Below are 24,522 nucleotides of genomic sequence, written 5' to 3'. Positions count from 1 at the left end.
CACACACTTCACAAAACAGGAACAACCCAACTAACTCCTCCCTCCCTTAAAGGTACAGTACCTTGGTGAATGTCTCCTCTCATATTACTTGTGGTTCGCCACAACTTCATTAATCTATTAATTATCTAATTAACTGCAACACTGCCACTGTTTCTTTGACTCTGTAGTGTTGACACTGTGAAGTGTTTAAATGTGGGATTTAAGGGGTTTATGGTGCCATATGAGATTTTAACAGCAAGAAACCGTACATTTATTTTATGGCAGGACACTGTAAAAAAACAGTAAAGTGCTGGCAACTCAGCTGCCAGTAATTTACTGTTAAATTATGGTGAAGTTAAGTACAACAGCAATATACTGTAAAACAGAAGAGTCAGATTTACAAAGCAAAACAAGTTAATTTCACTTAAATATTAGTGAAAGTTCCTGGATAGAGTTCAGTTCAACATTTACTCTCCTTTTTCTTTTTTGATGTGTTTCTGCACAAGATGATATAGTGGCAGATCTATGCATGCTTCTGTTATATTACAGTTTAATTGTTGGTATCTGAGTTTAGTGGGTCACCATTGTGTTGACAAGTAGAGCCTGTGTTTAAGAAAATGACAGGCAATGGTATATTGATTATGTTTTTGCTGCATGTTGCTTTATAAGCAATCACTGTAATGATGAACTACACAAGATTATAGAGATTAGGTGTTTGCAGTTTAATTTTAATTTTAAATGGAAAAAGTATTAAGAAGATTAAAGTAAAATAAGTTCATTCCTAACACTGTGTAAATATATTTTTTTTAAACTCGAATTGTTGAAGGAGCTTGGTTTGGAAAAACAAGTGAGTTAACTTTCAATGTATAATTACGGTACTATACTGTAAAAAAATAGAGCTGTAAAATAAAGGCATAGGACTGTAAAATAACAAAAAATGCTGACAGCCCAGCCGCCAATACTTTACCGTTATTTTACAACACAATTTTTACAGTGATATGTACAGCCTGGCTTGCCAAATGTTGGATCATGTCATGTCATGTCATAAAACTTCCCCTTCACCAGAGTTTTGCAGACCTCGCTTGGGGGTCATCTAGATCCCAGAGTCTGCTCCAAATAGTCTGACACCTGGTGCTTCTCCAAAGTTTTATGACCATCATCTCTCCAGGGGTTCCAGAGGCTTTTTTGCTATCAGTAAGCCGATAAAAGAACATAACACCTATGCCCCCATCTGAGGCTACACTAAACTCTCCTTTTCTATAAATATATGTAAATATCCTTGTTGTGTGTTGGTACTCTTGCAATCTTAAATGACCTGTAACCAGTAATGATGCAATTTTTGATTTAGGCTTTGTTTTATTCATACGTTGGGATGATTCACAGTTTAACATAATTCAAGGTGTAGTATGTTTACTATGTAACTCCTCCTCTTTAAATTCCCTATCTCAGTCATCCGGATCCGGACCTTTGCTTCGTTTCATCCGGACTGCGAGACATTAAAAATTTAGACTCTTTCAGTTGATTAAATTGAGCCGTGCGTCTACACAACGGAGAATCACATCATGCTTACTTTTAGGAACATTTATGTAATTGATCTTTTGTCGCTATATCCTGTGATATCTTTTAGCTATAAACACGCTTCATTTGAATCCTTTCCGCTCCGCGTGCGCTGCTTTTCTCCCGCCAAAGTCGCGCCGCATGAAGAGCAGCAGACACGTGCTTATTTTAACAACACTAATGCAGACACGCAGAGCAGATAAATGGAGACACAACAGTAAACAAATGCAGCAATATTAAAGTATTTGTTTCTGTCAGTCTGTTTACTGTTTGCTATATGTCTCCAACTTTTCAACCAGATTTGCGATATTTTATGAACCATAACGTTTTTATTTACAGTTAGCATTAGCATTATTGATCAGCATGTAAACATGTGTGTGCCTGTGAAAACCCAGGCTAAAGTCTCAAACAAATTAATTATTAAATAACAAGCATCAAAGATTAATTTCAAGAATTCACTAAAATTTTAATCTTTGAAATGGCATTATTCTATGGAAGTATTTCAATGCCATTAGTCTTTGAAGCAAAAAAGCATGTTGAATTACCACTAATCAAAAATAAATCTGTTGCATTACCAGCGCTTGCATTTTTAGAGTCTGCAATTCAATATGGTTGTATATTTAATCTGTGAATATTTCAGATTGAAACATTTCATGCACATTTTCACCGTTAAAAAGTTCAATAATCAAAATTCGCCTTTTAAATTTCACTTAAAAAATTCAACTTGTTTTAGAATACAACCTTTAATTTTCGACAGACAATTTTCAGTCAATATAATTTCGGTTTAAAAATTCGCTTCCACAAATTCAGTGGTTCAAATTCGACTTGAAATTCAAAGTTTCACATCCGGGAATCCCAGGAGAAGCAATAGAGCGCCGATTCCGCCAATGCATGATCTCTACCTGCTGCCTGACCGCTTCACCAGCAGGTGGTGCAAGTCGCTTCTGACGAAGACCAAAGCAAGAAATGCAGATACTTTTTATATGTTTGCAGCACAGTCCACTCATCTGCTCGATTAAGTGAATTTATTTGATCTCATAGATCTCTTATGCATCATCAAGAAAAAAATAATTGTTTCTTGTACTGGCAGCTTAGCTCACCACTATCAGCCCTGGAACGGACATGGAGCACGGGGACAATTCCAGGTGGCCTGGAATCAGTGGACTATTCATACATTTATAATATTAATTTAATTATTTAAATATCCTACCCGATCTACTAGTACTGCCTATCTATAGTAAGAGTTTATGTTTGTATTTGGCTTGCTATTTATACGCATTCATTACTTTTTACGTGCATATGATTACCCCTTGGTATGGTGTGGGTTAAGTCGGTATGTACATAAAAAGTGCACGCAAAACACATGCGTATCATATGCACGCAAAATATAATTTCTGTAGCTCGCCAAATGCAAACATAAAATCGTGCTTTTGATAAGCACGATCTTAAGTCATCAAATAATGGTTTGAGTTTCGAGGATGAGAAAATTGTATGTTACAGTCAATTACTGAATCATACTGTGTTTGAATAAAATAAGCTAATTGCATGAAGCTATTTGAATGACACATGCAATGGTATCTGATTAAATGTGCCAGAAAACAAGACAACAAGATTTTAAATCATTAAATTAGTTACATAACACCATCACAATAAACTTAACATTTAAATTCAAATAAAACATTTTATTTCAGTTTAAAACTAAATAGGAAAAATAGCAATAATTATACATTTTAAACAGACAATAGTAGTAGGCTAACTGAAATAGTAATGAAAACAGATGTAAGAACAAGCCATGAACAATTTTTCATCAGTTTTATATTTATATATTTAGTAAATGTCGGATATAAATGTAACTTAAACAAACGAATAACTACACCACTTAAAAGAGAAATATCAATGGAAATAATTATGCCTATACTTTTCATCTGAAATCTCAGAATGCAAACAAAATAAAGCCAATTATAACCTATTGTATGAACTAATGAATAAAAAACAAACTGAAATACTGCAACAATAAAGACACCTATACCTATTAGTTCTGGTATTATGTGAGAAATACGGCGGGACATGCTAAAATTTTTATTGTGTCATTTTGTGCTTTTTGCATTCATATTTAGGGCTCTTCCGCATTTCTGTAGCCTATGGTTATTAAAAAGGTGTAGGCTATACTAATTATCTGGTCTGAAGATTAAGCAACATTAAGCGTTTTAGCATGGTACACCGGCCGTGATGGCGTGGTCCGTGGACGCTAAAGGGACAGAGTAGGCTAAAGGCACTTAGCAAATCTTGCAAGCTTATAACGTCTTTGTTCCACCATGCCACCATACATGTTGTGGATATTCAGCTAAATGTTTAGCGTAAGTTTAAAGAGGGTAAATTTGATAATTTAACTGAACTGTACACATACATTTTAGACACGTACATTACGTGTTTCTCCAACGTGGTTTCAGTGTATTTCTGTCATTTAAAATGCATAAATTTAACAATATGTTGCCTTATTATGTGAGCATATAGATTAAAAATTATTATACCAAATCGTAATTTTGTTTTGATATGTTATAGTATTGAGTAAGCTAATTAAAAAGAAAGGCTATAGCCTAATATAAAAGTATACGAAATACAATGCGCCAAACAGCAACATCTACAGATAGTTGTGTATATTGCCATGGAGCACTCATATTGTTTTCTGACCAGTAATTAAATATATTTTTCACTGCTCGGCCATGCAAACTGACTTGCATTGAGGTGTATGTTAGAGAGGTCCTCATGTGTCCCAGCGGCTTCGGGTCTAAAACATTGACAAAATATGCCTTGGGCACAGGTCGTGTCCGATATGGCATCGGGTCTCTGGTAATTTATAATGAATGTGCTTTTACCAATCGCCCCGAAAGACACAAATTAATTACATTTTATGGTTAGGTAAACAACAAATATTGTTACGCCAAACTTTACAAGACATAATTAGGTTAATATACCGTGAGTGATTGACATTTTAGCATTTAATGAACAGACAGCAACTCAAGCAATTAGCGTGTAGTCATACTCGCATGTTCGTGTGTGGCACATTATTGGGAAACGCACACAGCATGCAACAAAAGTTTTTATCTTTGCGCGTATAGATCCATAACGCCGTGAGGTATCTTGCTTGGCTGCAGGCTGCACAAGACGTTTCGGGTCTAGTCGGGTTCTAAAGAAAGTGCTGACTATTTTTATCTGGTCTATTTTATCTGGCCTGCTCAAGAAGTTCGCTTGGCTAAAATATCAGTTTTTCTGTCTCGTATTAACAAACGAACGTTTCCACAATTCCACAACATCCAGCATTTCTGAGAGTCTCAAATTAAAACAAGATCACGCAAGGAAAATAAAAAGAATGTTTATTGAGATTGCAGCTACTTCATATAAACAGAAGCACATGGGAGAGTACGGGTTGTCAATAAGCTCCTAGTTGAGATCTCAGTTATTTGACCGCTTCAAACACAATACATGTCCTGTAAATGCTGATGATGCATAGTATTTATGTGAACACGATGTGCTGAAGTAAAAAATAACTTAATTCCTTCAGCCAAGCAGAAACCTAAAATTTCTGATGTTGATGATGCATAAGAAGAGATCTATGAGATCAAATAAATTCACTTAATCGAGCAGATGAGTGGACTGTGCTGCAAACATATAAAAAGTATCTGCATTTCTTGCTTTGGTCTTCGTCAGAAGCGACTTGCACCACCTGCTGGTGAAGCGGTCAGGCAGCAGGTAGAGATCATGCATTGGCGGAATCGGCGCTCTATTGCTTCTCCTGGGATTCCCGGATGTGAAACTTTGAATTTCAAGCGAATTTGAACCACTGAATTTGTGGAAGCGAATTTTTAAACCGAAATAATATGGACTGAAAATTGTCTGTCGAAAATTAAAGGTTGTATTTTAAACAAGTTGAATTTTTTAAGTGAAATTTAAAAGGCGAATTTTGATTATTGAACTTTTTAACGGTGAAATTGTGCGTGAAATGTTTCAATTTGAAATATTCACAGCTTAAATATACAACCATATTGAATTGCAGACTCTAAAAATGCAAGCACTGGTAATGCAACAGCTTTATTTTTGATTAGTGGTAATTCAACATGCTTTTTTGCTTCAAAGACTAATGGCATTGAAATACTTCCATATATTTCAGTCATATTGAAGATATTGTTGTTATATTTTCACAGAATATTCTGTAGGATGATTTTATGTAGAAAACAGTAAAAAGACTCGCTGGGTTTTCACAAGCAGGATCACATTTTGTTCTAATTGGGAATTTAAAGATAGAAGTAGTTCTGGTATGAAAGGCATGGAAAGGCTAATTTAGTAAGTAACTTTGTTTTCTGTTTATGATGAGAGCAATTTAATTCTTACATTAAATTTGTTGTTTGTAGCTTTTTTTTACAAATATTAATGATCAGACTTTATTAGAGGGCATTCCCCTAAAGCCACAGAGCCTACAATACATACATACTGTGGATATCAAAATATAAAATAAATGGCCTGATAAAAGATCATACTTTATATATATGTACAGTTAGGGCCATAAATATTTGGACAGAGGCACATTTTTTGTTATTTTAGCTGTGTATCAATATGTTTTCGAGTTACAGTTTTATAATGGATATTGTCTTAAAGTGCACACTCTCAGCTTTATTTAGAGTGTATTCACATCCAGATTAGCTGAAGGATTTAGGAATTACAGCTCTTTAATATGAAGCTCCCCCTTTTTCAAGGGACCAAAAGTAATTGGACAGTTTAATAAAAAGCTGTTTTATTCACAGGTATGGGCTTTTCCTTAAATAATTTTGTCATAAATGAAGCATTTAAGAGCAGCCAAATCAACAATTTGGTACATTCTAAGAAAAAAACAACACACTGCTGAGCTCAGTAACAAAACAATTGTGGGCGTTCATATGAGATAAAAGTGGTGGATGATGACATTATCCTCTCCATGATAAAGAAAAACACCTTCACAACGTCCAGACAAGTGAAGAACACTCTCCAAGAGGTAAATATGTCAATGTTTGTCAATCAAAACAATAAAGAGAATACAAGGAAAAAATAGAGAGGGTTCACAACAAGGTGTAAAAGCCTCAAGAATAGGATGGGTAGATTAGACTTCTGAAATAGCCGAACAAGCTCTATAAAGCATATTTTTGGAGAGATCAAATTAATTTCAGCCTGCATAAGACTAAAAAGAATAAAAGAAATGGAGAAGGCTTGGAATATCTCATGATATGAGCATACAACATCTTCAGTAAAATAGTGTTCAGGCAGTGTGATTCCATTTCCATGCATGACGTCCTCAGGCACTGGGTCACTGGTGTTTTTTTGGTGATGTAACAGAAGACAGACGCATCCGGATTAATTCTTCACTTGTCTGGAAGTTGTGAAGATGTTTTTCTTTATCATGGAGAGGATAATGTCATCATCCACCACTTTGATCTCATATGGACACCTAGGATTGTTTTGTTACTGAGCTCAGTGGTGTGTTTTTTTTCCCCCAGAATGTCCCAAATTGTTGATTTGGCCGCTCTTAATGTTCCTGGCATCTTGCTGACGGATGTGTAGTGTTTTTAAAATCTTACTATGGTCTGTTTCACTTGCATGGAGATCTCCCTGAACCCCATGATGTGGGTTCACAGCAAGAGCTTCCAAATGCAAACACCACATGTAGAATCAACTCCAGACCTTTAACATGCTTCATTTATGAAGAAATTATTTAAGGAAAAGCCCATACCTGTGAATAAAACAGCTTTTGATTCAACTGTCCAATTACTTTTGGTCCCTTGAAAAAGGGGAGAGCTTCATATTAAAGAGCTGTAATTCCTAAATCCTTAAACTAATCTGGATGTGAATACACTCTAAATAAAGCTGAGAGTGTGCACTTTAAGACAATATCTATTATAAAACTGTAACTCGAATACACTTTCATACACAGTTAAAATAACAAAAAATGTGCTTCTGTCCAAATATTTATGGACCTAACTCTACATCCAAGTGGGCTAAATTGATTAAATATTTATTTTTTGTTATTTAAAAAAACATATTGTCCGGACCGCCGTTTGGAAGAAAGTATAAAGACTGGACCTCTTGGAACTTTAATTGAATACCCCTGCCCTATCTGATGAGCTATGTTATAATACTATAACATGCATCGTACTATGTCCATAACTAAGTTTAGTTATTAGGTGCAAATTAACCATACTGTCAGAGCTATGCAAATAAGGCACCATGAGAAACAAAGGAACTTTCAATGGCCCACTTATCGCTTTCATGGCATTGGCCCGCAGGCCACCTTGTGGCAGGTCAGGTCCCCCCGCTGGGAGGCCGCATAGGCCCTGCAAAATTCAGACACCAGGGCTAAACCCTAAACTCAGCGCTCCAGCAGGACTGCATTCTGAAACCTTTTGAACATTTCCATCTTTCCACGCGCATACGGATATTGCTCCAGCACAGAGCTCGCAAGTATCCGATTCTATACATAGAATAGCTGCATCAAGTTTGTGTTTCTTTGTTAAAGATGATTTTATTGGTGTTCAGAAATGCTTTACCTGCCCTGCCTCGCTGCCATTTTCTCTCTCTCTCTCTCTCTCTCTCTCTCTCTCTCTCTCTCTCTAGCGCATTTGTGTTTCATGTATGTAATGTTTGTGTTTATGCGATCGTCGTTATGTCGCACCGTGTAGAGTAGAGTTTAATAAACTACCAAATATTCACTTGTGATGGGTTTTCTGTGCTCAACGCTCACATATTATACTTATGAGACTGCATTTATTTATTTATTTATTCATTTATTTATTAGATATTATTTATTATAATGATGTTGCTTGGTCTATAAACACCATGCACTGTGCTGTGTTTTACCTTTCTGTGTTTTTCTTATTTGCTCCTGTAAAGCTGCTTTGGAACAATGCACATTGTGAAAAGCGCTATATAAATAAAATTGAATTATACTTAAACTGTTTTTCGATCTATGCTACAGCTCTAAATACTGTATGGTAAAGTCATGTTACTTGTGGCCATGAGATAACGTTAAAGTGTATAATATCATTGATGTATTTGCTGGACGAATACATACAAGTATTTTTATCACTATACTGCTAATCATAAACAGTAAAATATGTATACTTAATGACGATTATTATACGTATTTTCCTTTGAGCTAAACTAATTCCCTGACTAAAATTGAAGTTTTAAATAACTCATTTCATGGATGTGATGATAGATCTGGTGGAGAACCATATTTAGTGAGCTAAACTCATCATTATTTTAACATGCAGCTAAAACCGCTACAGATATTTTGGAGCTTAAAAAATGGCATTACAGAGCTATAAAGGTCCATGGTATTATTTAATATAACTGATTGTGTTCAGCTGAATAAATGAAGTCCTGTACACTTAGGATGAAATGAGGGTGAGTAATTCTGTGAACTGTTTTTTTAACATGTTGTGTGCCATTTGTGACTGACTGGCTATTATCTACCCTTAAACTACACAGAACAAAATTTAACGCTATACTCAACCCTCATCAAGTTACAGTGTAAATTTGACATTTGGGGAATCATTCAGAAAATAAAAGGTCAATTAAGACAGTAAATAACCCAATGAAAACCAAGCCAGTCAAAAGGACCTAGACCAATAGTTCCTCTCATACAGAGGCATTTCAATTTGTTACATTAATATGTATATTTTTTAATCAACCTTTTCTTTAGTCTCTTCTTCATTTTCATCCTCCTCATCTTCTTCTCCTGTGTGTTTTATTTGAAGCCGCGCCTCATTCTCACTCTCCTCTTCGTCCTCATCCGTAAAGCCTTCTCTCTTAATGAATTCCATGTCGTCTGTACTGTCATCAGATTCTGCTGTGCAGATTCCATAGCACATGAGACTGATGACGCCTAATGGCAAGCCAAACAGGAAGCAACCCAATACCGGTGAACTGCGAAACACCGACTACAAGAGAAAGATGGACAGTAGTTAATGCATTAGCTAACATTAACTAAGATGAATAAATGCTGAAAAAATATGTTGCTGAATGTCAGTTCATGTTAATTGCAGCATTTACTAATACATCCTTAAAATCTGTTGAAACTTAATGCATCATTAATGCACCATGAACTAACATGAACAACTAACATTAATCCTTTATAGGGCACTCACTGAAATACTTAGAAATTCAAAATTTCAACCCTGGAGTGTTATTGGAGGTTAGTGTGACTTAAAAGATTTTTTTCTTGTTGAAAATTAAGGTCAATGAAGTTACCATATATGGTTCCTCGCTGGTCTATGGTAATTTCCCCCAAAACTTTTATATATTTAAAAATATAAGACACATATATAAAATATAAATAAATGCATAAAACATATATAAACTTCATAGAATATTTATTTAGGAACATTTTTCTTTTATTTAGGACATTTTTTTCTTTTTTGTTCAAACACACACTCAAAACCATGTCAGTGAAGTGCAGATCTATTAAAAACAAAGAATATTGACATATAAAATGTAAATATACAGTATCTCATAGAAGTGAGTACACCCCTCACATTTTTGAAAATAGTTTATTTTATCTTTTCATGTGACAACACTGAAGAAATGACACTTTGCTACAATGTAAAGTAGTGAGTGTACAGCTTGTATAACAGTGTAAATTTGCTGTCCCCTCAAAATAACTCAACACACAGCCATTAATGTCTAAACCGCTGTCAACAAAAGTGAGTATAACCCTATGTGAAAATGTCCAAATTGGGCCCAAAGTGTCAATATTTTGTGTGGCCACCATCATTTTCCAGCACTGCCTTAACCCTCTTGGGAATGGAGTTCACCAGAGCTTCACAGGTTGCCACTGGAGTCCTCTTCCACTCCTCCATGACGACATCACGGAGCTGGTGGATGTTAGAGACCTTGCGGTCCTCCACCTTCCGTTTGAGGATGCCCCACAGATGCTCAATAGGGTTTAGGTCCTCACCTTTACGCTCAGCTTCTTTAGCAAGGCAGTGGTCGTCTTGGAGGTGTGTTTGGGGTCGTTATGTTGGAATACTGCCCTGCGGCCCAGTCTCCCAAGGGAGGGGATCATGCTCTGCTTCAGTATGTCACAGTACATGTTGGCATTCATGGTTCCCTCAATGAACTATAGCTCCCCAGTCCCGCAGCAATCATGCAGCCCCAGACCATGACACTACCACCACCATGCTTGACTGTAGGCAAGACACACTTGTCTTTGTACTCCTCACCTGGTTGCCGCCACACACGCTTGACACCATCTGAACCAAATTAATTTATCTTAATCTCATCAGCCCACAGGACATGGTTCCAGTAATCCATGTCCTTAGTCTGCTTGTCTTCAGCAAAATTTTTGCGGGCTTTCTTGTGCATCATCTTTAGAAGAGGCTTCCTTCTGGGTCAGCCATGGAGACCAATTTGATGCAGTGTGCGGCGTATGGTCTGAGCACTGACAGGCTGACCCCCCACCCCTTCAACCTCTGTAGCATTGCTGGCAGCACTCATATGTCTATTTCCCAAAAACAACCTCTGGATATGATGCTGAGCATGTGAAGTCAACTTTTTTGGTCGACCATGGCGAGGCCTGTTCTGAGTGGAACCTGTCCTGTTAAACTGCTGTATGGTCTTGGCCACCGTGCTGCAGTTCAGTTTCAGGGTCTTGGCAATCTTCTTATAGCCTAGGCCATCTTTATGTAGAGCAACAATTTTTTTTTTCAGATCCTCAGAGAGTTGAGGTGCCATGTTGAACTTCCAGTGACCAGTATGAGAGAGTGAGAGCGATTACAGAGACCTTGTAACACTAAAGAATCACATGACACCAGGGAGGGAAAATGGCTAATTGGGCCCAATTTGGACATTTTCACTTAGGGGTTTTACTCACTTTTGTTGCCAGCGGTTTAGACATTAATGGCTGTGTGTTGAGATATTTTGAGAGGACAGAAAATTTACACTGTTATACAAGCTATACACCTACTTTATAATGTAGCAAAGTTTCATTTCTTCAGTGTTGTCACATAAAAAGATATAATAAAATATTTACAAAAATGTGAGGGGTGTATTCACTTCTGTGAGATACTGTATAATAAGAAGTGAAAAATAGCACTAAGTACTGCTGGTGCCACTTATTATAGCAGTAATAAGGCTCACAGTACAAAAATAAACACAAATATGTATAAATCTGTATAATGTTATACTAACCTGTGGCAACATTCAATGCATTAATAAATACGATTGCCCTATGTAAATGCATTATTATTTATGGGGCAGTCGTGGCCTAATGGTTAGAGAGTCGGACTCGTGACCAGAAGGTTGCCGGTTCGATTCCCATTCCCTTAGTGATAGCTGCCCAGTGCTCCGGATGTACGTGTGTTCACGACTTGCTGTGCATGTGTTCACTACTCTCTGGATGGGTTAAATGCAGAGGTCACATTTCGGGTATGGGTTACCATATCTGACTAATAGGTCACTTTCATTCATTTTTAAAAGTATGACTTACTAGACTTATCAGGCGTTTGTCTAAAAATGGACACTTTGTCATTTACCTGAAATGGGCGCATGATCAAATATTATTTTACCATTTTTCAGCAACAATGTTCACTAATTTCTAGAAATCCTACACAAACAGCATCTATTTCAACATGTGAGTTTCATTGTTTGTTTCAATTATATTTACATATTTGTGGGAGTAGGTAGGAACGCAGATCTGTGTTTCACAAATTCTGGAATTACACTGAAGTTTGAAACGCCCCCGGCAACTCCTGATTGGTCACATGCTATGATGTCACTATTTGTGACATAGACTGATCTCTATTGATTGACTAGGAGACATCCATGTGCTTACACAAGCTCACGCAGAGGCATGGAAACGCCATTGTGATTGGTCGATTAAGTTACCAAATATGGTAACTTGCCCGATAAAGGGTTGGCAAGGATTAAGAAATGCTGAACACAAGAACTCCTGCAAAAACGCGCTACTGTGTGTTACCACGGCAACAATCACACTGAGCCATTTCACAGCGATAGCTGTTGCTTATCTTTGCATTAAAATCAGAATTTTATACTCAGTGTGATACACTATACAGCTGAATGAATCGAGAGAACGTGCTGTGTTAAGTGACCTCTTTGTTTACCTCTTATGAAATTTGCTTTGAGTAACTGTTTTTTCTAGACGGAATGATTACCATTGTATGGCTCCTGTAGTGAAACAATATTACATTTGTGGATTTACAACAAATGCCTTTGCTAAACTACTGTTTGTAATGGTTCTGCCTCACCTAGTCTTGGATTTCCTGGTCCTGAGGCAGAGCCATGACAAAGTCTTTGGTTATGTGTGGAGAGAAACATATTATTGTCCTTTTGACAATAATATGCGTTCTCTCCAGTGTCTCGTCATTGGACCCGCCCCTCTCGTTTCCTGTATTGTTTCCCGGCCGTGTTTTATTACCCTCACCTGCCCTGTGTCGTTATCCTTCATTTGTCTTCCCCATAAAATAGTCCTCTTGTTTCATTGTCTTGTTGCTCGTGTATTACGTTGTGTATGTACCGTGTACCTGTTCCTTGTGCTTGTGCTTGTGCTTGAATTCAGTGTTCCCGTTCCCATCCCTAGCCTTGTCCGTATTCTGTGAGGTTCGTGTGTTTTTACCCTGCCGTGTTTTTGTTTTGTGACGTTGTGTCGAGTTTTTGTATAATTATTTACTTTTGCCCCATCGTGGGAAGTGTTCTGTTATAGTTTTGTAGTTTTGTTCGTTCTCGGTTTTTGACACCCCCTCGTGGGTATTTCCTTTGTTCTGTACTTTGTCCCTTGTTATTAAATCCTTGTTTAACCCCTTCACTACCGCCTGCCTGTATTTGGGTTCTCTTCCACGATCGTGACAACTGTTACTATAGTAAAACCATGTACATTTTTCCCAAGAATAGGCTGATGTTTCATTTCAATACTGTAATAAATTAATGTTCTGTTCTCGCTAAGCGTTGCTCATTACACAAATGTTAACTTGTGCCTTGTGTTTACTATCTCAGTTGGTTACATATACTGTATATAGTGCTGTCGAAAATAATGCAACTAATGTGTATAATTACTTTACAGTATACAGATTAAATTAAAATATTTAAAGCAATTACCACAACCTCCGTTTTTTCAGTCATCCTTTGGCTAGCGTTACATTATATGATCGTGCTATTATTCATGCAAAGGCTTTCAAACCATTTTAGCACGATTTGAAATGGCCTTGACATGTCCAGTACAGTCAGGTAGCTTCTACGAGTTAAATAAAATCTTAAATGAGTGCATAGAGTTGTGAAAATGGGGAACGAGTAAGATCCGATCTGCAGCTCTTAAAGGGGAAGCATTCTTAAACCTGCTGCTGTGACACCTGTCATTAATGTTAATCAAACAACAAACGAGAAGAAGAATTCAATGTGGTTGTAGTTTCATCAGAATTCTTCTGTATTAAATGTAGAATTTAGCGGTGTGGGATTACAAATTTATACAATGTTATATCTGGGTTAAAGTTATGTACATTATGTTTCACATTTTGAGGTAAAGACGATGACATTCTAAGAAGATCAAGTCAGGCAGCCCAGATGTCTGAGACATTGCCCTTTTATCTTTATTCACTTCCTGACCATTGGGCAGGGTCCCACGTTAAAGTTGAATGCTAAGCCTTAAGGAACAGCTAAGCCTTTGTCTCTATGATAATGTGAAGGTATGGGCAATACTGTCAGGCTGATTGGATTACCACTTATGCATTTGAATGACACTGTTATGCTGATGAGACCTTGGCTGGGACAATTCCGGTAATGGGTTGATTCCTGTATTGCATTTGCATGCTTTGTGTAAATCACCTCCACTATGTATCCCGCCCCCTTGAAAGGTATAAAACTCTACTGTGCTGAACTAAAAGTCAGACTTGGATAACTACAGCGACGCACAGCGAGTCCTCAATAAAGAGAACTTCTGTATGAAAGATATCCCAACGTCTCCTGGTCTCTGCTTCGACAAGGAAAACGTTTCCTACAGCGGTTAAGTAGTGGCGTAGCCATGGGTGTGCCACCTAAAAATTAGATGCATAATTATTTTTTTATAGTCCTTATAAAAATGTTTTTCGAAACTTAGGCTGTTGTTGTTTAATTACTATATTTGTTTATTTCAAATGTAATTTCAATTTTCAATTATTTTCTTAAAAAATAAATCTGCCGACATTCGGACTGCCAACCTATCTGCAAACAGCCGCTAACTGTGACATGACCCCAGCATCTTGGGAGACCTTTGCTGCGCATTCTTAACAAATGGAGAATCTTTGACTTAACCTTGCTAGCAAGCAGCAATAACCGTTTTCAGAGTGACTCCTACGGAATAATGAAGGCAATAAATGAGGCACACCCAGTTTTTCTGATGCACACCCAGAGTCTCTTTTAAGTGTTTGAGAACTTTTCAATTTCTATATTTCCTACCTGTTAGACAGGTAGAAAGGGCACACATATGATATTATAATGGGCTTGTAAAGATTGTTTAAAGTTCACTTAATTTCAAAGTTTTTCAAGCCTTATAAATGTTAAAACAGCTCTCAATTATACTTTAATGTTAAATGGCCATAATTAATGTTAAATTTAAGAAAGAACAATGTCATAGAGACATCAGTAGTACTGATACCAGTGATGCAGGTTTTCATTCATAAAATGATGGCATTAAATAAATATATATATATGAACGCCGGGCTGGATGCCGGGCTAGACGCCGGGCTGGATGCCGGACTGGACGCCGGCTGCACCGGACGGGACGCCGGCTGCACCGGACTAGATGCCGGCTGAGCCGGACTGGACGCCGGCTGCACCGGACTAGATGCCGGCTGAGCCGGACTGGACGCAGGCTGCACCGGACTGGACGCAGGCTGCACCGGACTGGAAGCCGGCTACACCGGGCTTGACATCGGACTGGACACTGGACTGGATCCCGGCTGCACCGGACTGGACGGCGGCTGCGTCGGACTGGACGCCGGCTGCACCGGCTGGGATGCCGGCTGCACTGGACTGGACGCTGGCTGGACCATCGGCTGGGACGCCGGCTGGGCAGCGCTTACTGGCGGCTGGGCAGGGTTCAGCATCCCCCTCCTCGGCTTCTTTTTCTTGGCCCGGCCCACATGACGTGTGGCCGGCTGGAGAGAAGCGATGGGGAGCCCGGTTAGCTCCGTACCGGAGGAGTCGGACGGGGAGTCCCATGACTCCCTTCGTCTACGCCGGCCACGGATGCTGATGGGCGGAGGAGGAGCTGCCGGGGGAGAGATGGACGGTCCGATCGTGCTGATAACCCCGATCTGTATAACGCGACCCTCCGGGAACGCGGGTAGTGGGGGAGAAAAACTGGATCTCTCTCCCCACATATAACCTAAGGCTTTGCCATGACTCTGCCACAAGACCAAGAATAGACATGACATGATGAGGCAGAGTCATGACATATACAGTGTTGGGCAGTACTAGTTTAAGTACATTTCTCAGTAGCGTCGTGGTAGCGTCGCTGTTTTCTCAATAAAATAGCTTTTCAGTAGCGAAGCTCTTTTTGATAAAGTAGCGCGATAACGTCCTGTTAGATTTAATTTCCGCATAAATGATTTCAAGCCCGCAAAATATTGAATTGTGAAGTTGTTAAGCTCACTGAATACATTGCTGGCTATATAGTTGGAGGAAGGGATTCCTTCTGGCTATTTATATGCAGGAGGGGATTCCTTCTAAGCTAAACATTCTTTGTCTCACCTGCTATACCTTATTTGGTCATTCTGTGAACCCTGGACATATGAAACCTTCCAGGTGTCTTTTGGTACCGTATATAAAGACTTGTAGTTTCTAAAATGAATGAGTTCAAAAGCTTGATGCCTCTCTGTGTCTTGTTTTTGTGCTCCCAGATCTGCAGAAGTATTATCTCACAACATCCAACCTATTTCTGATTTGATTTTAAGGGTGATCCAAAACACAGAAAGAAACTTAGTGTTCGAAAGGAACCTGCAGTTTAACACGTCCACAAAAGCTACATTTTCCCTAGCATTTCTAAAGCTCAAATCAGAAATACTGCTAAGGATCACTGATCCTGGACAGAGCATGTGAGCAAAGCAGAGTGAGAGCATAGAAGGGAGCGGAGCGTTAATATTTCTCGCGGAGCGGAGAGCGCCTTTCTGAAAATTCTGCTCCGCTCGCTCAATACACTCAGAGTCGCTTGCTCAGCCCTCTTGGTGATTTGCTTTTTTGCTGCTGGATTACCGTCACATGTAAATGACTCTGTAAATGCGATTCAAATGAACAGTACATTAGTGGCCTAATGGTTAGAGAGTCGGACTCGTGACCAGAAGGTTGCCGGTTCGATTCCCAGGGCCGGCGGGTAACGACTGAGGTGCCCTTCTGGTGCCCAAGGCACCTTACCCCTACTGGGCGCTCCGGGTGTACGTGTGTTCACGATTTGCTGTGTGTGTGTTCACTACTCTCTGGATGGGTTAAAAGCAGAGGTCACATTTCGGGTATGGGTCACCATATCTGACTAATAGGTCACATTTCGGGTATGGGTCACCATATCTGACTAATAGGTCTACAACTAGGTTCATGTCTCTAATCACCACAATCGCCACTGCACATCACCAATATTCCAATCTTCTCAATAAACCAACATCAAACACAAAATACATTGTAATGAAAGATATATATTAACGATTATAACGATAACGATTAATGATATATCTGTGAAGTTAAGCTTTTAAGTTAATAAGTGCGATATGTTGACGAGTGGTGTATATAATTGGGATACACAGGTGTAGATAATTAATATGTTGATGACACAATAGCTGCGTTTACATGGACCAATGTAATCTGATTAAAATTCCAATCCGAATGAAAACGCTCCATATAAACACGTCAATAAGATTAAAAATGCCCAAGCCTGATTCTGTTGACTCCAAGTTGACTCCGGTGCGGATCCTCCTTCACGTCACCTGGTCCGCTGTACTCTCAGATTCAATTCGGCCACAAGCACAGAATATGCCCCGCCTCCGCACAACGCAGTCAACTCGCGGACTCGCAACTGACGCTGGGCGAAATCTCTGACCGAACGTGCCTTTTTTAAACCGTCACAGTCACTTAATCCATCTCCTCACACAGTGGAAACGCTGGAGCTGGCAGGTCGGTAAGGACGGAACACGGTAAGAATAGTTAAAATATGCTTTATTTGTACAGTTACGTAGCCAGTAAATTACCGTTGATTGCTGTTTTTAATTCTGAAGTGATTTTTGCAAGCCAAGTTTCAGCACATTGTCATTAGCGTTGAGTAAAATTAATTTGGTAAATAACTTTGAGCAAAAGATTTTTGGACGGAATGTCTTTATCTTTCTAGGAGGTGGGGTGATTCAATCGGATTAATCCAATCCTGAGTGCATATATTCTCCCCTTTCCAGTAAAATAGCAGGTGAGATAAACTGATGTTAGGCCTAACGTTAACGTTACCTGTTTTTTTACACTGAACTTCTGGTATAGTTTGAGTCTTTTGTTAATATTTTGACATATATTCCCCACCTCCCCATCTAATGCGGTTTCAGATAATTTTCATATCATATTAAATCATATTAAGATACTGTGAGCGTGTGTGTGTGCGCGTGTTCTGTTGTGTGTGTGTTATTTTGCAGCTTACAGCTCATTATTCAAGTGCCACTGGTCTTGCAGTATTTCATATTTTACAAACAACCGAGTAAAGTAAGATTTGATACTGTTTTAAACTTGATTTAGCAAGCTATTTTGTCAAATACTAATAATAGTCCACACTACAGCTTTTAACATGTAATAAATGTGCAATTTCAAAAGATTCATACCAATAATTTAAAGTTAAAAGTTCTTAGGTTGATAACCTACTTCGTAGTTTGAAAACCCATTTGTATCAGTAAACTTTAGTTCTGGTAGACTAATTATTCCATGTCATATTAAGATATTAAATCATATTAAGATATTGTGCGTGTGTGTGTTCTGTTGCAGCTTACAGCTCATACAAGTGCCACTGGTCTGTTTTTGGAGAATTTCATCTTTAAGGTACGTATGTAAACTTTGCCTACAGACTTAAAAAGAACACAGAGGTTCACAACTCGCAGGCAGTTCTGTTTATTAACCGCTAGAGCACCAAAAGTTACACAGTGTACCTATAAATGTCAGATTGAACACTCTTGTTTTAAAGAAAGTGGTTATGTGTATCCTTAAAAAAAACTGGTATCTCCTATGTGATTTCATGAATATGTTTAATGAAAATCTGCTTGTGTATCACAGGTGCTGTGAGAAAGAGCCATGTCTCCCGTGCCGCCACTGATGATGACATTACAAAACACGTAATACGGTGGTTCAACTTGGCAGCAGATAGGGGAAACTCAAGGAGCCGTCCCACTGTCAGCACCCAACAGTAGCGTTTTGGTGTTTCACTGTTAACTTCTGTGTTTTGAAGTGTTCGTTTAACAGTTAACAGTCCAGTACGGTGTACCACAGGGCTCAGTCTTAGGGCCTCTGCTCTTCGCATTATACATGCTACCTCTAGGAGATATAATAAAGCGACACGGAGTTAGCTTTCACTGTTATGCTGATGATACTCAACTTTATATTTCCTCGAAGCCTCATGAAACACAGCAGTTCCATCGAATAATGGAATGCATAGTCGATATAAAAAACTGGATGAGTAACAACTTTTTATTACTGAACTCGGACAAAACGGAAGTGTTACTTATTGGACCGAAAACTGCTATAAGTAACAACCAAGAATACTGTTTAACTATTGACGGATGTTCCATAAAACCCTCGTCGTCAGCAAAGAATCTTGGCGTTCTATTCGATAGTAATCTGTCATTTGAGAGCCACGTCGCCAACACCTGTAAAATTGCGTTTTTCCATCTTAAGAATATATCTAAACTACGTCATATGCTGTCAATCTCAGATGCAGAGAAGTTAATTCATGCATTCATGACATCAAGACTAGACTACTGTAATGCACTGTTAGGTGGTTGCCCTGCAGGCTTATTACAAAAACTCCAATTGGTCCAAAACGCGGCAGCTCGAGTTCTTACACGTACAAAAAAGTATGAACATATTAGCCCGGTTCTGTCAACCTTGCACTGGTTACCTATAAAGCATCGCGTTAACTTTAAAATCTTGCTTATTACCTATAAAGCCTTACATGGTTTAGCTCCTCAGTACTTGAATGAACTCCTTTTGTATTACAGTCCTTCACGTGCATTACGCTCTCAGGCGTCCTGTCAGTTGGTAATACCTAGAATTTCAAAATCAAGTGCAGGTGGTAGATCCTTTTCCTATCTAGCGCCTAAACTTTGGAATAGTCTTCCCTGCACTGTCCGGGAGGCAGACACACTCTGTCAGTTTAAATCTAGACTAAAGACGCATCTTTTTAATCTTGCATACACTACTCTTCCATAATATAAATCTTCAGAGGGTTTAGGCTGCATTAGTTAGATCAACCGGAACCAAAAACACAACTGATGTACTTGTTGCATCAAAGAGTACAGAACAGTACTCTACTCTCAGCCAGTCTTGTCTCATTGTTCCAAGGTTACCACAGCGAGCAGGATGCAGTTCATGGCCTGACCTGATGGTAGAGCGGAGAATGGGAAGTGGGGACCTGACAAGAGCTGAGATGATAGAGCTGGATAAAGAAGGACGCGGTCTCTTGACATGTCTTCACCACAAAATTTCAAATGCTATTAGATTATTAATGATAATCTTAAACTATAATTTATTTTATTATTAAGTTTATTTATTTTATTTAGCCTTGTTGTGCAAGCTCTCTGGAGCTTGTGCAGAGGCAGCAGCTTTTGCCAGAGGGGAACTGGAATCCCCTGGTTGGGCCTGGGTTCTCCTGAGGTTTTTTTTCTCGATTAGAGTTTTGGGTTCCTCGCCACCGTTTGCATACTGTTTTTGCACTATCTGCCTGACCGGGGGGGCTGCTTTAGAATCTTAAAGTTTTACTTAATTAATATTGCATATAGGAATTTATTATCTGTTATATTTGACCTGTGCTTCTCTCTCCTTTATCCTAAATGTGTGCTCTCACTGAGCGTGTGTGTGTGTGCGTACTTGTCTGTGTACGTACGTGTGTGTGTGTGTGTGTCTCTGTGTCTGTGTGTGTTGGTGCGTGTGCGTGTTGTGTGTGTGGAGTGTTTTGTGTGTGGGTATGTCTGTCTTCTGTGTTTTCAACCTTTTCTTGTTTTTGCAGGTACAACTTTGATTGTTTTGCTTGTAGTCAATGTGTCTCATGTGCAGCTGCTTTGTAACAATGAAAATTGTAAAAGCGCTATATAAATAAAGTTGAGTTGAGTTGAGTTAAGTAGTAACAGTTGAGATAAAGTTTACTACTTTAAATAGTTAATGTTTTATTTATTTATTTTTGTTTGTTTCTATTCATCTTCAAAAAACCCAGTTTCGTCACAAAAAAATAAGCAGTTCAACATTAATAATAATAAATGTTTCTTGAGCTACATTAAAAAGTGTTCTTTTTCATTAAATAAAAAAACGTTCTTTGGACAATTTATGGTTGCATTTAATTTTCTGTAATACCTATTAATTGTATACATAAATAATTGTTACTGGCTAAAATGGGTGAATTTAGATTTACAAGTTTTGAATGATTTCATCATGTTTTATTAATAAAGGTAGGCATATTAAATATTATAGAGCACTCCAGTCTATCCAATGTCGGTCCATTAGATTTGAAATATTTCTTTAGCTAGTTTTGGCCAGAATACTAGTTTTAAATGAGGGATCTGAAAGGTATCCAGACAGAATGACCAGATAGGATCCGTGGCGGATCAGCTTCTTTATAAACGGGTCCAAATTGGATCCGTGGCTGATCAGCTTCTTTATAAAGCGGTCCTGCTCGGATCCGTGGCGTATTAGCTTCTTTATAAATTGGTCCTGCTCGGATCCGTGGCGGATAAGCTTCTTTATAAACGGGTCCTGCTCGGATCCGTGGTGGATCAGCTTCTTTATAAACAGGTCCTGATAGGATCAGTGGCGGATTAGCTGCTTTATCAGTGGATACAGGGCGGGTCTGCCCCAGATCTGGTCCGGATCCGCAATCCTTATTTTTTCTGGATCCGCTGCGCTGTGCAAGTGGACTCCATTCCAGACCCGTTTTGCACATCCGTTCCGGAGCTTGTGATACTTCCGGGGCGGATCCGTTCCCGAGTCAGTTTGCGATCTGGGGTGGTTTATGCCGTTTGTAATCCTCTTGATAGGACATGTAAACACTTGATCAGATTTAAAACCGAAGTAGGAAGTTGTGCGCATGTCCAAAGACGATGCTGGCTCGTACAGACGTAAGGGCGTATGACGCACGGAAGGGAGCAGCTGCTGCTAAATAAACCAAAAACCATAAATCTGACAAAGCGGTACAAATATCCATATGCTTGTCATCTCTAAATGAACATATTAATGTTTCTATGCATTTAAAATATTTAAAATTAAATGTTTCCCTGGAGTGAGTTTTTAACCGCAATTTCTCAGTACCTTTTTAAAACACGATACATTTGCAGATGTACAAACATACTGTAGGCTAAAATATCTAATCATAAAATTTCATTATATTCACAATTGGCTACTGAACATTTATTTTATTTATCGTTTACTTACATGTGCTTTGGAAGGATTAACTGTTTTTAGACATTATTTTGCGTTCATGAATTGTACATTATTATGCTGGTGTCTGTGACTTAAAATAAATACATCTGTGCTTACAACATTGTTTGAGTAGCCGTTTTGTGAATATTATAATGATCTTCATTATAATTGAAGTCTTGGTAGTATAGTACAATTGGGTCTTGGTAGTTTTGCTTCATTGGCACGAGATATTACTCTGCCTTTATTAACTGTACATTTTTTTTCGTGCCATTTGCAAAATAAAATATACACAACGTGCTTTAAAACACTGTTTTAGTGGGTATTTAGGTGAACACTTGTGCAGTGTGCTCATGTCAGCAGATTATATCGGATTTGAAGCTTGTCATGTAAACATGCACATCAATCAGATCACTTAATTTACCTTTCATGTAAACACTACATTCAGATTGAATTTCTGATTAAATTCAATCTGATGTGTCCATGTAAACGCAGCTAATGATTTTGAGTCAACATCATCAATGATGATCAATGATAAATGATGTTGACTGGCCCCTTACTTGGAAAATGAATTTCCGAATAATCTGTTTGACTGGTAGCATTTGGAATGAAGTCGGTAAAAAATAAAAAAGACCTTCGATGTAGTAAACTACATTTGTCATGTTGCTGTATCTTATCTTGATACATTTTCCAGGGTGGCAGCTTTAGTGTAGTAAAGCTTAATTTCTCATAGAGTAACTGTTAGCTTGCCCAATACGGTGTACAGTATGTTTACATATACATATACACTGACCAAAATTATAAATGCAACACTTTTGTTTTTGCCCCCATTTTTCATGAGTTGAACTCAAGATGTACACAAAAGGCCTATTTCTCTCAAATATTGTTCACAAATCTGTCTAAATCTGTGTTAGTGAGCACTTCTCCTTTGCCCAGATAATCCATCTACCTCACAGGTGTGGCATATCAAGATGCTGATTAGACAGTATGATTATTGCTCAGGTGTGCCTTAGGCTGGCCACAATAAAAGGACACTCTAAAATGTGCAGTTTTATCACACAGCACAATGCAACAGATGTAGCAAGTTTTGAGGGTGCTTGCAATTTGCATGCTGACTGCAGGAATGTCCACCAGAGCTGTTGCTCTTGAATTGAATGTTCATTTCTCTACCATAAGCCGTCTCCAAAGGCGTTTCAGAGAATTTGGAAGTACATCCAACCGGCCTCACAACCGCAGACCACGTGTAACCACACCAGCCCAGGACCTCCACATCCTGCATCTTCACCTCCAAGATCGTCTGAGACCAGCCACCTGGACAGCTGCTGCAACAATCGGTTTGCATAACCAAAGAATTTCTGCACAAACTGTCATAAACCGTCTCAGGGAAGCTCATCTGCATGCTCGTCATCCTCATCGGGGTCTCGACCTGACTGCAGTTCTTCGTCGTAACCGACTTGAGTGGGCAAATGCTCACATTCGATGGCATCTGGCACTTTGGAGAGGTGTTCTCTTCACGGATGAATTCCGTTTTTCAATGTACAGGGCAGATGGCAGACAGCGTGTGTGGCGTTGTTTGGGTGAGCGGTTTGCTGATGTCAACGTTGTAGATCTAGTGGCCCATGGTGGCGGTGGGGTTATGGTATGCGATAATTGCAGGGAAATAGTTGGGCTGACAGAGAAGATCTTAGAATTAGAGTCTCGCATCCAATCTTTAACTGAGGATAGTAAGAGCTTAACGACCATAGAAAACACTTTGGATGCGAGCAACATTAGCGCACACAGCTCGGTTCCGGTTGAAAATCCCCCGCAGCTGGGAAACTTCCTGACTGTGAGACGGCGTAGTCGCAGGACAAAACATCACTCAACCGTTCCGATTACAGTCTCGAACAGGTTTGCCCCGCTCAGTGACACACCGAATGAGAAACCTGCTGAAAGTGACCTAGTTATCGATGATTCTATTGTTCGGAACGTTAACATAGAGGCACCAGCCACCATAGTCAAATGTTTACCGGGAGCCAAAGCGCCTGACATCAAGTCAAATTTAAATGTGCTAGCTAAGGCTAACCGTAAATTCAGTAAGATTGTTATTCACGTCGGCACAAATGATGTTCGACTCCGTCAATTGGAGATCACAAAAGATAACATTAAAGAGGTGTGTGACCTCGCAAGCACGATGTCAGACACTGTAATATTCTCTGGCCCCCTCACTGCTTATCGTGGTGGTGAGATTTATAGCAGATTATCATCACTAAATGGCTGGTTGTCTGAGTGGTGCCTGCAGAATGATATAGTTTTTATAAATAGCTGGAAGAGTTTTGAGGGCAGACCTGACCT

At 38.9% G+C, this 24,522-nt stretch overlaps 1 protein-coding gene across 1 annotated transcript in view; it reads right to left on the bottom strand.

Moving 5' to 3' along the window:
• Window positions 1–7,516: 7,516 nt before the first annotated feature.
• LOC130550257 (protein disulfide-isomerase TMX3) overlaps window positions 7,517–24,522 on the bottom strand; it is a 25,222-nt gene continuing 8,216 nt past the window's right edge. Inside the window, exon 3 of the mRNA XM_057327677.1 lies at window positions 7,517–9,503. Within this exon, the coding sequence (XP_057183660.1) occupies window positions 9,246–9,503 (258 nt within the window). The 3' untranslated portion in view covers window positions 7,517–9,245. The remainder of the gene's footprint in view (window positions 9,504–24,522) is intronic.

Source organism: Triplophysa rosa, unplaced genomic scaffold, assembly GCF_024868665.1.
Source record: "Triplophysa rosa unplaced genomic scaffold, Trosa_1v2 scaffold271_ERROPOS316772+, whole genome shotgun sequence".
NCBI lineage: Eukaryota > Metazoa > Chordata > Actinopteri > Cypriniformes > Nemacheilidae > Triplophysa > Triplophysa rosa.
This window is presented reverse-complemented; position numbering and strand designations above follow the sequence as displayed.